Source organism: Alexandromys fortis, unplaced genomic scaffold (assembly GCF_014885135.2).
Source record: "Alexandromys fortis isolate MF-2015 unplaced genomic scaffold, M_Fortis_MF-2015_v1.1 scaffold_235, whole genome shotgun sequence".
Classification (NCBI taxonomy): Eukaryota; Metazoa; Chordata; class Mammalia; order Rodentia; family Cricetidae; genus Alexandromys; species Alexandromys fortis.
The window spans coordinates 706,962-720,064 of record NW_026068114.1 but is presented as its reverse complement, the minus strand read 5'-3'; the positions used below and the strand labels follow the sequence as shown (position 1 = coordinate 720,064).

Below are 13,103 nucleotides of genomic sequence, written 5' to 3'. Positions count from 1 at the left end.
GGAAACTGAGGCATAGATTGACGAGGTCCTAGAGCTAAAACACCGCCTGGAGTCCTTGCCGTGTTTCTCAGTACTCAGACTATAAAGAATGTCTTTCCTGGGGGTGGGCTTGCCCTGCTTTGGTGCTGTGCTGCTGCTGGGAAGGGTGCTGGAGGATTTCCCTAACTTGACGGCACTAGTGGGTTTTCTTTCTGCCCTTAGGCCTGCTTGCTTGTTCTAGGCTTTCATTACAGCTGTTCCTTGTCATCAGCCTGAGGGTGGTAGTATTTTGATCTTAACGATGTCTGTTTGTTTACTCTGAGCTAGTCTTAGTGTGAGAGTCACTTTCCTATGTACATAGAAACAGTTGTCCTTTATTGACAGAAACCCTAGAGATAGGTCCCCATGTGACTCTAGTGTTCCTGGGCTCTGGAGGCCATTCTGTTTGATCCTCCTCTCTGTTGATAGCTCCAAGATGGGGGCCAGGGTGGCAGGGACCAGCATGTTGGCAAGGTGCAGTGTGGGGTGTGTTATTCCGCATGCAGGGTCTCCTAAAGTCATTATAGAAACACTAATTTGTACTGACCATATCTGGTATCTGATCTCTCTCTGTTATTTGTTTCTTTTAGTAGCCCTAAGTCAAAGCAGGAGGTGATGGTCCGTCCCCCTACAGTGATGTCCCCATCTGGAAACCCCCAGCTGGATTCCAAATTCTCCAATCAGGGTAAACCGGGGGGCTCAGCCAGCCAATCCCAGCCATCCCCCTGTGACTCCAAGAGTGGGGGCCATACCCCTAAAGCACTCCCTGGCCCAGGTGGGAGCATGGGGCTGAAGAATGGGGCTGGAAATGGTGCCAAGGGCAAGGGGAAAAGGGAGCGAAGTATTTCCGCCGACTCCTTTGATCAGAGAGATCCTGGGACTCCAAACGATGACTCTGACATTAAAGGTATGTCTATAAGCTCTTTGAGACTTAGAGGGAAGTTGGTGTTCCCTGGGGAAGGCTTCTGACATTTACTAGAGGCCAGAGGCTGCTGTCACTAAAGTGGGAGAGTTGGTGGCAGATTCAGGAACTGTCGCAGCTGAGGAGAGACCATTGCTTTTCATTTTTCTCCTCATTAAAGAGAGGCTGGAACACCTTGTTAAGGAGCTCTTGCTCTTGGACGTGCATGTGGTTTGAGCAGATGTTTTACCGGCCTAGGCTATGTTCAGGAGCATATTTCTGGCCTGTGCACTGTTGTCCTTTGGTCAAACCAGTAGCTGCCGTTCAGCCTGTGGCCCACGCTGGAGCAGGTTCCCTGGCATTCCCTCCTCTTGAAGAAATCCTCCACAACTTGGGTTTTGTACTTGCTGGTTGCCACTTTGCCAGACTCCTAGACACAAGGGGAAGCCTTAATGGCCCTGGCACTAGTCCAGAGCTGTCACAGCTGATTTCAGTGTGGCATGAATGAGGTGGCTACCAGATGTGGTAGAGGTTTGGCAGGCACTACAGTGTAATGAGCCAGGAAACGATATTGGTGTGGGACTTAAGGCTTTTTTCTTCCTACAGGAAAATTTAAAAGAAAAAAAAAAAAAAGATCTTTAGGAGTAGGCCAGAATGTGAAGTTACAATTTAACAAGTGAAAGTGAGATTTCCCCAGGCCAAAGTCAAAGGGAAAAGCTGAGTCATTACTCCCTGCCTCCTTCCCTTCCTTCTTCCCCTTCCTGAAGTGTTCCTGGGAATCCTGTTACAAACCCCAGCACTCTCCTGGGGGTGCAGTCAGAAAGACAAATAGTTGTCATCTTCAAGAGTTTGAGTGCACCTAGAAACCAATCATTAGACCACCAGTATAAAATATGATCAATGCCAGAATACTAGAAGGGGGCTATGAGTTTGATTAACAGGGGCATCCTGTCATGTCTGAGAAGTTTCTGGAAGGTTGCCAGGGAGGAGGGACAGTCATGCTAATATGTGCACTACAGACATACACTAATATGTATACTACAGACATATGATAACATGTGTACTTCAGACATGATAACATGTGCACTATAGACCTGTGCTAATATGTATACTACAGGTATGCTAATATTTATATTATAGACATATGCTAATATGTGCAGTACAGATATGTGTTAATGTTTACTACAGACATGTTAATATATACACTATAAGCATGCCAATATGTGCACTGTAGACATATATATATACTGCAGACATGCTAATATGTACACTATAAACATGCTAATATGTGTACTGTAGACATGTATGTGTACTGTAGACATACTAATTTGGGTGATGTAGACATGTGCTAATATTTATACTACAGACATGCTAATATGTAAACAACAGACATATGCTAATATGGGCACTATAGACATATATGTGTACTACAGATGTGCTAATATATGTACTACAGACATGTGCTAACATGTGTACTACAGACCGTGCTCACATGTGCAGCACAGACATGCTAACATGTGCTCTAGACATGCTAACATGTGCACTATAGACATGTGCTTACATGCACACTATAGATACGTTAATATGTGCACTATGGACATGCTAATATATGTACTACAGACATGTGCTAACGTGTTAATATACAGACATGTGCTAACGTGTTAATATGTGCACTACAGACAGAAGAAAGGATGAGAGGAGTGCTATAGAGTGAATCATTTAGGGGAAAAAGTATTGGAGATATATGAGTAGAAGAGATGTTTCCAGTTAGCAAGGAACTTGTTCTTGAAGTTTTCAAGCTGGATTTGTGTGTGATTCTGTAATAGGCAGTTTGTTCTCTCTATGACAGCGAGTCTTTCATTCTTTTAGAATGTAATTCTGCAGACCACATCAAGTCCCAGGACTCCCAGCACACACCACACTCCATGACCCCATCAACTGCTACAGCCCCCAGGTCTTCCACTCCTCATGGCCAAACTACTGCCCCAGAACCCATACCTGCTCAGAAGACTCCAGCCAAAGTGGTGTATGTGTTTTCTACTGAGATGGCAAATAAGTAAGTTGGTGGCTGTGTCTTAGTGTAGAGCACACCTTGTGTGTTGTGGAACCAGAGCTCTTATTCCTCTGCCCTGGGCAGGGGTAGCTGCGGACAGTGCTTCATTGCTGTGTTGGGAGAGAGAGTGTGAGGATACGTGAAACACAGGTTGAGTGCACAATATGCACTTTTCTGTGATTTGTATGTTTTTTTTTTTTTTTAAATACCACAAACAGTACATGTCTATACTAGAATAATGAGAAAATATAAGGAGAACAATCTCTGGATTTATCAAAAGTAGCTACTGTGCACAGTTTGCCGCGTGTGCTTCAGGTGGTCGGATGAAGCAGTGAAGTGTTTACTTATCAGGAATACCTACACTTCACCCCTCCTCTCACAAGGCACAGGGAGGATCTTCACAGTTCTGCTATCTCTAGATGTGTGGAATTCCATGTTCGCCCTTCCTAGCTGCTGTTTGAATGAGGGTTTTCTGTAAAACGCCTAACTGGATTGGATTGAATTGAAGATCTTTAGTGTGTTGTTGTTGCTGTTTTTCAATGCGTCTTCGGGAATTGGCTTGTAGTCATCTTCTGACTTCAGACGTTTGATGGAAATGATAAGCGTAAATACTGAAGTGTGTTTCCTTTGATGTCTTCTCACTCGCCATTCCTAGTGGTTCCGGATACCCCATCCAGAACCTCGGAAGTCCCGGCCAGGGCGGGCACATCTAGAACCGCAACTCACAAAACAGAAGCAAGTGCTAGTGCATTGTCTCTGTGTCTTTGCAGGGCTGCAGAGGCTGTACTGAAGGGCCAGGTCGAAACAATTGTCTCTTTCCATATCCAGAACATCTCCAACAGCAAGACAGAGAGAAGCACAGCCCCCCTGGTATGTTGTTTAGAACTGGAATAATGGCATCAAGGTTCTGCAATGCCTGAGAAGGGGATAAATTAAATTGCTGGCACAGCAGCATCCTGGGTATTCAACTGTAGGATCTTAGGCTTATCACATGGTAGGAAGTGACAGCTCAGCCTAATGACACATAATTGGAGTCTGGTGACTCTCCAGGTGATTCTTATTTGTTTCAAATTGAGACCCATTGAGTACTTTTTTAAAAAATTTATTTTATTATTTTGTGTGTATGAGTGTTTTGCCTGCATGTATATCTGTGTGCCACATACCTGCCTGGTACCCGAGGAGGTGGAGAACCTCCATGTGGATGCTGGGAATCAAGTCCAGGTTCTTTCCAAGAACAACAAGTACTCTTAACCAGTGAGCCAAGTGCTTTTTAATATCTTGATATTTTCAAAATTATAGTTGAGTCTGTTCCCTACCTAGATCTTAAGTACCCAGTATAAATTACACTAGAGAAAAATGTGCAGTGTTTCTTGTAACCATATAGATTACCATGTGGAATCAAAACCATTTGTTGTAAAGAGGCACTGTACCAGATCCTGGGATCAGATTTAAAGTCCTAGACACAGTTTCTGCTTTCAAAGAGCATAAAGTCCAATCCTGAGATGAGTCTTAGACAAGAAAAAAGGTCGAATGACAATAAGCAATCAGTTGTAATTCAAGATAAAATAGGTAGCTTCTTTTCTAGTTTATTTATCAAAGAAGGCTCCATCTCCAGGGTCCAGCAGCACTTGGGCTTTCCTAAGGTCAGACAAGGTGCTTCACACTTCCCAACCCCTCTACTACTCAGTGGAGGAGGACAGGTACAAACCCCTGGTCCTGGAGTGCACGGGGCATGTTGTCATGCAGTTGTCTTAATGACAGTTCCTTATACAGCTGCCTGCTCCACTTTATCTAGGACTAAAATGACAGTGGAACAGGAGTTGAGGAGGGGATTGGTAAAGACTCAGTGGTCTCCTCTCCACTTCTTTATGACATCAGTACCCACCTGTAGCAAACTCATCAAAACAGGCAGCAGTACCAAACCTGAAATAGCAACTAAGCAAAGGTGTCCTCCACAGACATGGAATACGCTTTTGATCATTCAGAAACATACATATTCATATCACAAATAAACACCATAAACACTTGTAAATATACATTTATGTTTGAAACATAAACTGTTCATATGTATAGATATACATGAAGATCCGTGTATACATTTACACACAGGCAAACAGTCCAACTGAGAGCAAAAAGGCATCTTCCAAACACAGTGTCCATGTTGTTGGTGAGCTCGCGTTTGGATGTAGTGTAGCAGCGGTCCTTAATGATAAGCAGTCATCCAGCCTGTTAAATGGAACAGCTTTGTTGATTGGAAAAAACAGATCCAGAGACACTGTGCACTAGATAGTCTCAGGTTTCTCTACAGACACTTCCTGCCTGCAGATTGTCTTACTACGCCAATATACAAACTTATCAAATATGGAATCAGTGATCACAAACTGAAAACAGAAACCAGAGACACCAGGTCCATGGAAACTCAAGGAAGAAGTAAGCTGGTAGTCACTCTACAGAGGAGGCCTTGGCATGGAGCAGCCTTCCTGACTGCAAAACCACAAGTGACGTTTAGTTTCTCTTTCATTTAGAAATATCAGACCTTTGGATTGATAGTGAGAAGTCTGTATGACCAGGGAAAAAGGAAAAGGTGTTGGGTATAACCGCCCATATACCAAAAAACGAATCTTTCCCTAAGTTAGAAGCATTGCAGACACCTCAAAATAGATGCTCAGAGCCTGGCACATGCATGAAGTTATTGAAACCTAATTTCCGGGAAGAGAAAGAGGGTGCTGCTATTCAGTATCAGGTTTAAGAAGGGGGGGGGGATTATTATGTTACTGGGACACAACTTTTATATCTTATTTCTTTAATTGCCCTTCTGCTCAGATCACCATTATGTAATACAAAGCATCTTATTTGTCTTCAGAACACACAGATACCCGCCCTTCGGAATGATCCAAAACCTCTACCACATCAGCCGCCAGCTCCTACCAACCAGGACCAGAACTCTTCGCAGAGTGCCAGACTGCAGCCAACTCCGCCCATTCAGGCACCAGCACCCAAGCCTGCTGCAGCCCCGCGTCCCCTGGACCAGGACAGTCCCGGGGTAGAAAATAAACTAATTCCTTCTGTGGGCAGTCCTGCCAGCTCCACTCCACTGCCCCCAGATGGTACTGGGCCAAACTCGACACCCAACAATCGAGCAGTGACCCCTGTCTCCCAGGGGAGCAATAGCTCTTCAGCAGATCCCAAAGCCCCCCCACCTCCACCAGTGTCCAGTGGCGAGCCCCCAACGCTGGGCGAGAACCCTGACGGCCTGTCTCAGGAGCAGCTGGAGCACCGGGAACGCTCCTTACAGACTCTGAGAGATATTCAGCGCATGCTCTTCCCCGATGAGAAAGAGTTCACAGCAGGACAAACAGGGGGTCCCCAGCCAAACACTGGGGTTTTAGATGGACCTCAGAAAAAACCAGAAGGGCCAATACAGGCCATGATGTCTCAATCCCAAAGCCTAGGTAAGGGACCTGGGCCCCGGACAGATGTGGGAGCTCCATTTGTCCCTCAGGGACACAGAGATGTGCCCTTTTCTCCGGATGAAATGGTCCCACCCTCTGTAAACTCCCAGCCTGGGCCCATCGGACCTGACCACCTGGACCATATGACTCCTGAGCAGATAGCGTGGCTGAAGCTGCAGCAGGAGTTTTACGAAGAGAAGAGGAGGAAGCAGGAGCAGGTGGTTGTCCAGCAGTGCTCACTCCAGGACATGATGGTCCATCAGCATGGGCCCCGAGGAGTGGTCCGAGGGCCTCCCCCTCCATACCAGATGGCCCCGAGTGAAGGCTGGGCACCTGGGGCAGAGCCATTTCCTGATGGGATCAACATTTCACATTCTCTACCCCCAAGGGGCATGGCTCCCCACCCCAACATGCCAGGGAGCCAGATGCGCCTTCCTGGGTTTGCAGGAATGATAAATTCTGAGATGGAGGGACCGAATGTGCCCAACCCGGCATCCAGACCAGGTCTTACTGGAGTCAGTTGGCCAGACGATGTGCCAAAAATCCCAGACTGTCGAAGTTTTCCTCCTGCCCAGGGTGTCTTCAGTGGTCCTGGCCGAGGAGAGCGGTTCCCAAACCCCCAAGGCTTGTCTGAAGAGATGTTTCAGCAGCAGCTGGCAGAGAAGCAGCTGGCTCTCCCCCCGGGGATGAGCATGGAGGGCGTCAGGCCCGGCATGGAAATGAATAGGATGATCCCAGGCTCCCAGCGCCACATGGAGCCGGGAAGTAACCCCATCTTCCCTCGAATACCAGTTGAGGGTCCTCTGAGCCCATCCAGGGGTGACTTTCCCAAAGGAATGCCTCCACAGATAGGCCCTGGTCGGGAACTTGAGTTCGGGATGGTTCCTGGTGGGATGAAGGGGGATGTCAGTCTAAACGTCAACATGGGATCCAGCTCTCAGATGATACCTCAGAAGATGAGAGAGGCTGGGGCAGGCCCTGAGGATATGATGAAATTACGCCCTGGTAGCTCAGACATGCTGCCTGCCCAGCAGAAAATGGTGCCCCTGCCATTTGGTGAGCACCCTCAGCAGGAGTATGGTGTGGGTCCCAGGCCGTTCCTTCCCATGTCTCAGGGTCCAGGCAGCAACAGTGGCTTGCGGAATCTCAGAGAACCAATTGGGCCCGACCAAAGGACTAACAGCCGGCTCAGTCATATGCCACCACTACCTCTCAACCCTTCCAGTAACCCCACTAGCCTCAACACAGCTCCTCCAGTTCAGCGTGGCCTGGGGCGGAAGCCTTTGGATATATCTGTAGCAGGCAGCCAGGTGCATTCCCCAGGCATTAACCCCCTGAAGTCTCCTACAATGCACCAAGTCCAGTCTCCGATGCTGGGCTCGCCCTCGGGGAACCTCAAGTCCCCTCAGACTCCATCACAGCTGGCAGGCATGCTGGCAGGCCCAGCTGCTGCTGCTTCCATTAAGTCCCCTCCTGTCTTGGGGTCTGCTGCTGCTTCGCCTGTTCACCTCAAGTCTCCATCACTTCCTGCCCCATCACCTGGATGGACCTCCTCTCCCAAACCTCCCCTCCAGAGTCCTGGGATCCCTCCAAACCACAAAGCGCCCCTCACCATGGCCTCCCCAGCCATGCTGGGAAGTGTAGAGTCAGGTGAGTGTGCTTACATCCTCACCGTTGTAGCTGAAGGTTGCTAGAATTTGTATTTTAAGAAAACTCAGGTCTTGATGGTATTGTCAAAATTTGTTGCAAGGTGCATGATGGTCAGTAATTCCTGGCAGAGAGTAGTTAGTTCCCTGAGTAATTTACATTTGCGCATGAATACGTAATGGCGAAATAGAATGTCAGCAGTGGTTAAATGTGGCTTCCTAAAATACTGGAACCACTCATTTCAGGGGTTACTGTCCAGTCAAAAGAATGAATATAGGGGGCTGGAGAGATGGCTCAGAGGTTAAGAGCACTGCCTGTTCTTCCAAAGGTCCTGAGTTCAATTCCCAGCAACCACATGGTGGCTCACAACCATCTGTAGTGAGATCTGGCACCCTCTTCTGGACTGTAGGAATACATACAGACAGAATACTGAGAATACTGTATACATAATAAATAAATTTAAAAAAAAAAAAGAATGACTATAAGCCCCACCAGGGTGAGGGGCCTGCGCTAAGACCTAGGAGGATCCTCCTTGGTGGAAGGCTACCATTTGCTACAGTGTTTTCTTCCTAGGAGAGACTCTGGCTGATGATGATATTTTCCCGAATGGGACCGAGGTGGTCAGTGAAGTAGCCCTGGGGTGTTAACTACTAGGTTGGTGCCATCTCCACTTGAAACACTAGAATCAGAATGAGGCAGGCGATTTACCCTAGCAGAGCTAAAACATCTCTCTGTGGGGTAGCAGTTCACTAGAGCAGTGGGGTGGAGCAGCCAGCCACCTCAGACGTGTTTGTCGTGGAAATTAAGCAGGAGTTTGTGCAGAGAAATGGGGTTAGTACCCGAGGGTAGAGTACAAGCCTCTCTCCTTGGCTTGTAAGTACCTGAGTCACGATTGGCAGGGAAAGAGATCCACTTGTTTCACACCAGTCGTCGAGCGTTGTCTGTAAGCTGTGTTCTCCCCAAGCTTAACTAATATTTCTAGCACATTCCTGATGTGTTTGTCTTCACATCTGCTGATCCGTCGCCTCTACGTCACACTGCGGTGTCCCTCTGCACAGAGCCTGACTGGAAGACTGAGATCCCTGCCCTGTTCACCTGTCTTGTTCTCAGCCTCTCTGGGCCATAGTCACAGCACCCAGCACCGTTCAGGAATCGTCTAATCCCACACCTACTTTTGCTTTGTTCTATTAGGTGGCCCCCCACCTCCTACAGCCAGCCAGCCTGCCTCTGTGAACATCCCAGGAAGTCTTCCTTCTAGCACACCTTACACCATGCCTCCAGAGCCAACCCTTTCCCAGAACCCACTCTCAATTATGATGTCGCGGATGTCCAAGTTTGCGATGCCCAGTTCTACCCCGTTATACCACGATGCCATCAAGACTGTGGCCAGCTCTGATGACGACTCCCCTCCAGCTCGTTCGCCCAACTTGCCGTCAATGAATAATATGCCAGGTAAGACAGGGCGGAACTGGTCCTGGGTAAAGCAGCAGCTTTGTAAACACCTACATAGATGGAAGTTGAATAAATTGAAGAATGCACTCTGAATTTCTGTAAACTGAAGTACCTTGCCCAGATGACGCTGGGCCAACGTGGTTCTGAGCTGGTGAGAAGGAAAGCGGCCCGTGTGGTCTGTTCGGTAGTGGTGATCTGATCTTGTGTGGGGGTGCATTTTGGGTTGGGCTCTCCTAAGTGTGGTCTGTTCGGTAGTGGTGATCTGATCTTGTGTGGGGGTGCATTTTGGGTTGGGCTCTCCTAAAGCAGTACTGAAGAGCCTCTTTTTAACATACTGACTGCACTGTCTTATTTCTGAGTTTCCGGGCTGCTCTTCTGGGTGGGCAGCTTCAGAGCCCAGGTCCTGCCTCGCGTCCTGTACGCTCTCCTGTGCTCACTCCTTCCAGCCCCGCTACCAGGGAGTGACCTGGAGTGCTGATGGTCAGCAGGGAGCTGTGGCTTCCCAGCCATGGGTATCTGGTTCCAATTTCATCCTGATTGTTAGGCACGCTGTCTGTTCATCAGTGATCCTAACTAACTGGGTTAGGACATGTTCTGTGACTGTCACAAGCAGCAGCGCTATTGGTTATAATTCCTAGAGAACAAATACTTACATATCCCCGAGTCAGCTGCAGTGTTCCTTGGCCATAAGTCACTGTTTCTTTAATGGTTTATAGCCTGGGGCTTTAATGCCCTCTTTATGGCAATACAGAATAATACTAAATTCTGATTGAGAAAAAGACCTGCTGGGTTTCCTTCCTGATATTTGTGCTACTTGAACTTAGAGACTAGACTGATGGATCCTGTCTCCAGAGCAGGCTGTACGTGAGCCCCCCCCCCCCCAGACAGACTGTTTTCTCCTGTATGAACTGTCTCCAGTGAAGAAGACCAGGACCTTTTCAGAAAGAATGTCTTCCATGCTGTCTTTCGTCGTACAGTTAAAAGGCTCGATCCTGTGTTGTCTGTTTCCCGGTGCTGCTGGTCTGTGTGCCTCCAAGTGTGTTACAACTTTTGGTGACAGGGATTATGGATTTTCCCAGCACAATGAACATATCACATAATAATTTTTTTGTTAATGTGATTTGTTAGAATTTTTGTGAGTTGCTTTTAGTTGAGTTGATTCCTTTGATATCTTTATTTTTCTAGGAATGGGCATTAATACACAGAATCCTCGAATTTCAGGTCCAAACCCTGTGGTTCCGATGCCAACCCTCAGCCCGATGGGAATGACCCAGCCACTCTCTCACTCCAATCAGATGCCCTCTCCTAATGCCATGGGACCCAGCATACCTCCTCATGGGGTCCCAATGGGGCCTGGCTTGATGTCACACAATCCTATTATGGGACATGGGTCCCAGGAGCCTCCAATGGTACCTCAAGGACGCATGGGCTTCCCCCAGGGCTTCCCTCCAGTACAGTCTCCTCCTCAGCAGGTTCCATTCCCTCACAATGGCCCCGCTGGGGGACAAGGCAACTTCCCAGGAGGAATAGGATTCCCAGGAGAAGGCCCACTCGGTCGCCCCAGCAACCTGCCCCAAAGTACAGCAGATGCAGCACTTTGCAAGCCTGGAGGCCCAGGGGCTCCTGACTCCTTCACTGTCCTGGGGAACAGCATGCCTTCCGTGTTTACAGACCCAGATCTGCAGGAGGTAATCCGACCTGGAGCCACCGGAATACCTGAGTTCGATCTCTCCCGCATTATCCCTTCAGAGAAGCCCAGCCAGACACTGCAGTACTTCCCTCGAGGGGAAGTCCCAGGCCGCAAACAGCCACAGGGTCCTGGACCTGGGTTTTCTCACATGCAGGGGATGATGAGCGATCAAGCCCCTAGAATGGGACTAGCATTACCTGGCATGGGAGGCCCGGGGCCAGTAGGAACTCCAGACATTCCTCTTGGTTCATCTCCATCCATGCCAGGCCACAACCCAATGAGACCACCAGCCTTTCTCCAGCAAGGCATGATGGGACCTCATCACCGGATGATGTCACCAGCACAATCCACAATGCCCGGCCAAGCCACCCTGATGACCAATCCAGCTGCTGCTGTGGGCATGATTCCCGGCAAGGATCGGGGGCCTACTGGGCTCTATACCCACCCAGGGCCTGTGGGCTCTCCAGGCGTGATGATGTCCATGCAGGGCATGATGGGACCCCAACAGAACATCATGATCCCGCCGCAGATGAGGCCCCGGGGCATGGCTGCTGATGTGGGCATGGGTGGATTTAGCCAAGGACCTGGCAACCCAGGAAACATGATGTTTTAAGCTGCTACACTTGGATGTGCCCATTCTTGTCGAGGAGATTCCAGGTCCTGCGAGCTGCCCTGACGGAGCTCCAGGAGTCCTCGCTGTTGGTCACGCAATAGGAGAAGAGCGACCGGGGGCTGCTTTGGGGGAAGAGGGAACCGAGAATGTATGGATTTACCGGAAAACAAAATATTCATTTAACCAACAGGTGTGTTTTTTTTAAGATTTATTTTTTAAAAATTATTTTTGTGGACTTGGGGATCCCGTGATGGCACCTCCTTTGGGGACTCGTAGCCGTGCTTTGAGAGTCGCCATCAGTCATGTGTTGCACCATTCTTGCGTGTTTACGTCCTCTGGACTGGCTTCTCCCAGGATTCTTTTCTGTTTTGACTTTTGATTTGGGCTTTATTTTGTGTGTGTGAGTGCGTGCTTGCGTGTGTGTGTGTGTGTGTGTGTGTGTGTGTGTGTGTACTGTACTATATTGTAAAAGGGATTTTAGCAGAGACTTTAGTCTTTGGGGCAAGAGGAGAACAGGAGTGCTGGGTTGTTTACTTTAGATGGAGAATCCATCTTCAGACCTTGGACTATTTTCTTTCAACTCCAGTGTATAGAAAAACCAAACTACGACCTCAGAGCAGAGTATTAATGAAAAGCACAAAAAAAGGAGCTAAGTTCAGCAGGGGTGGGGGGAGGGGGGAAATTTTCTTTTTAAAAATACTGACACTTGGGACATTTGTTTTCCAGTCCCCTGCGTTCCAGCGCAGCCTGTCTCTCCCGGTGTACAAACCCACCTCACGGTTCTCTCCCCTCCTCTCTTCCTCCAGTTCCTTGGTTAAGTGTGTTTCCTTCCCTGTGACCCCGCTGGTGACCCTCAGCTTCCCCCTCTCTCCACTTCCCCTTGGCAGCTGCAATACCCGGGTTCTCTGGGGGACACTCTAGGGAGGCCTGGCCTCTGCCTCCCCGCCCTCTGGCCCCTCCCTTCCCGGCTGTGCTCTTCCTTGCCACCTTGTTTCTTGTTCTCCTTTTCTTAGGAATTCCCAAGTGAATTTTATTAATGTGGGAATGGAACCAATGCTAAAAGCTATCCAGGATTTTGTTTTTGTTTTGAATTTTGTGTTCCTTCCCCTTCCTCCCTGTTCCCATGCGTGAAACGTTCTGTGTAATCTTCATTAAATTTGGTACAAAACCACTTGCCAGAGCTGTGGTGTCAGAAAATAAATATATTGTTTCTTACAAAACTGAACCGCTTTGTCGTGCCTTTGGATTCCTGTTCCTTTGGTGTCGGGTCTGATGAA

General features: G+C 48.4%; 1 protein-coding gene across 5 annotated transcripts in view; it reads left to right on the top strand.

The window, feature by feature from the left end:
* Bcl9 (BCL9 transcription coactivator) overlaps window positions 1-13,051 on the top strand; it is an 86,912-nt gene extending 73,861 nt beyond the window's left edge. For 3 of the 5 annotated variants that reach the window (XM_050124793.1, XM_050124792.1, XM_050124791.1), the window contains 6 exons: window positions 609-925; window positions 2,789-2,975; window positions 3,743-3,842; window positions 5,836-8,074; window positions 9,263-9,523; window positions 10,709-13,051. In XM_050124793.1, coding sequence (XP_049980750.1) covers window positions 609-925; window positions 2,789-2,975; window positions 3,743-3,842; window positions 5,836-8,074; window positions 9,263-9,523; window positions 10,709-11,826 — 4,222 coding nt within the window. In that variant the 3' untranslated portion in view covers window positions 11,827-13,051. The remainder of the gene's footprint in view (window positions 1-608; window positions 926-2,788; window positions 2,976-3,742; window positions 3,843-5,835; window positions 8,075-9,262; window positions 9,524-10,708) is intronic. The other 2 variants (XM_050124795.1, XM_050124794.1) reach the window with 2 other exon arrangements.
* The last annotated feature ends 52 nt before the right edge of the window (window positions 13,052-13,103 follow it).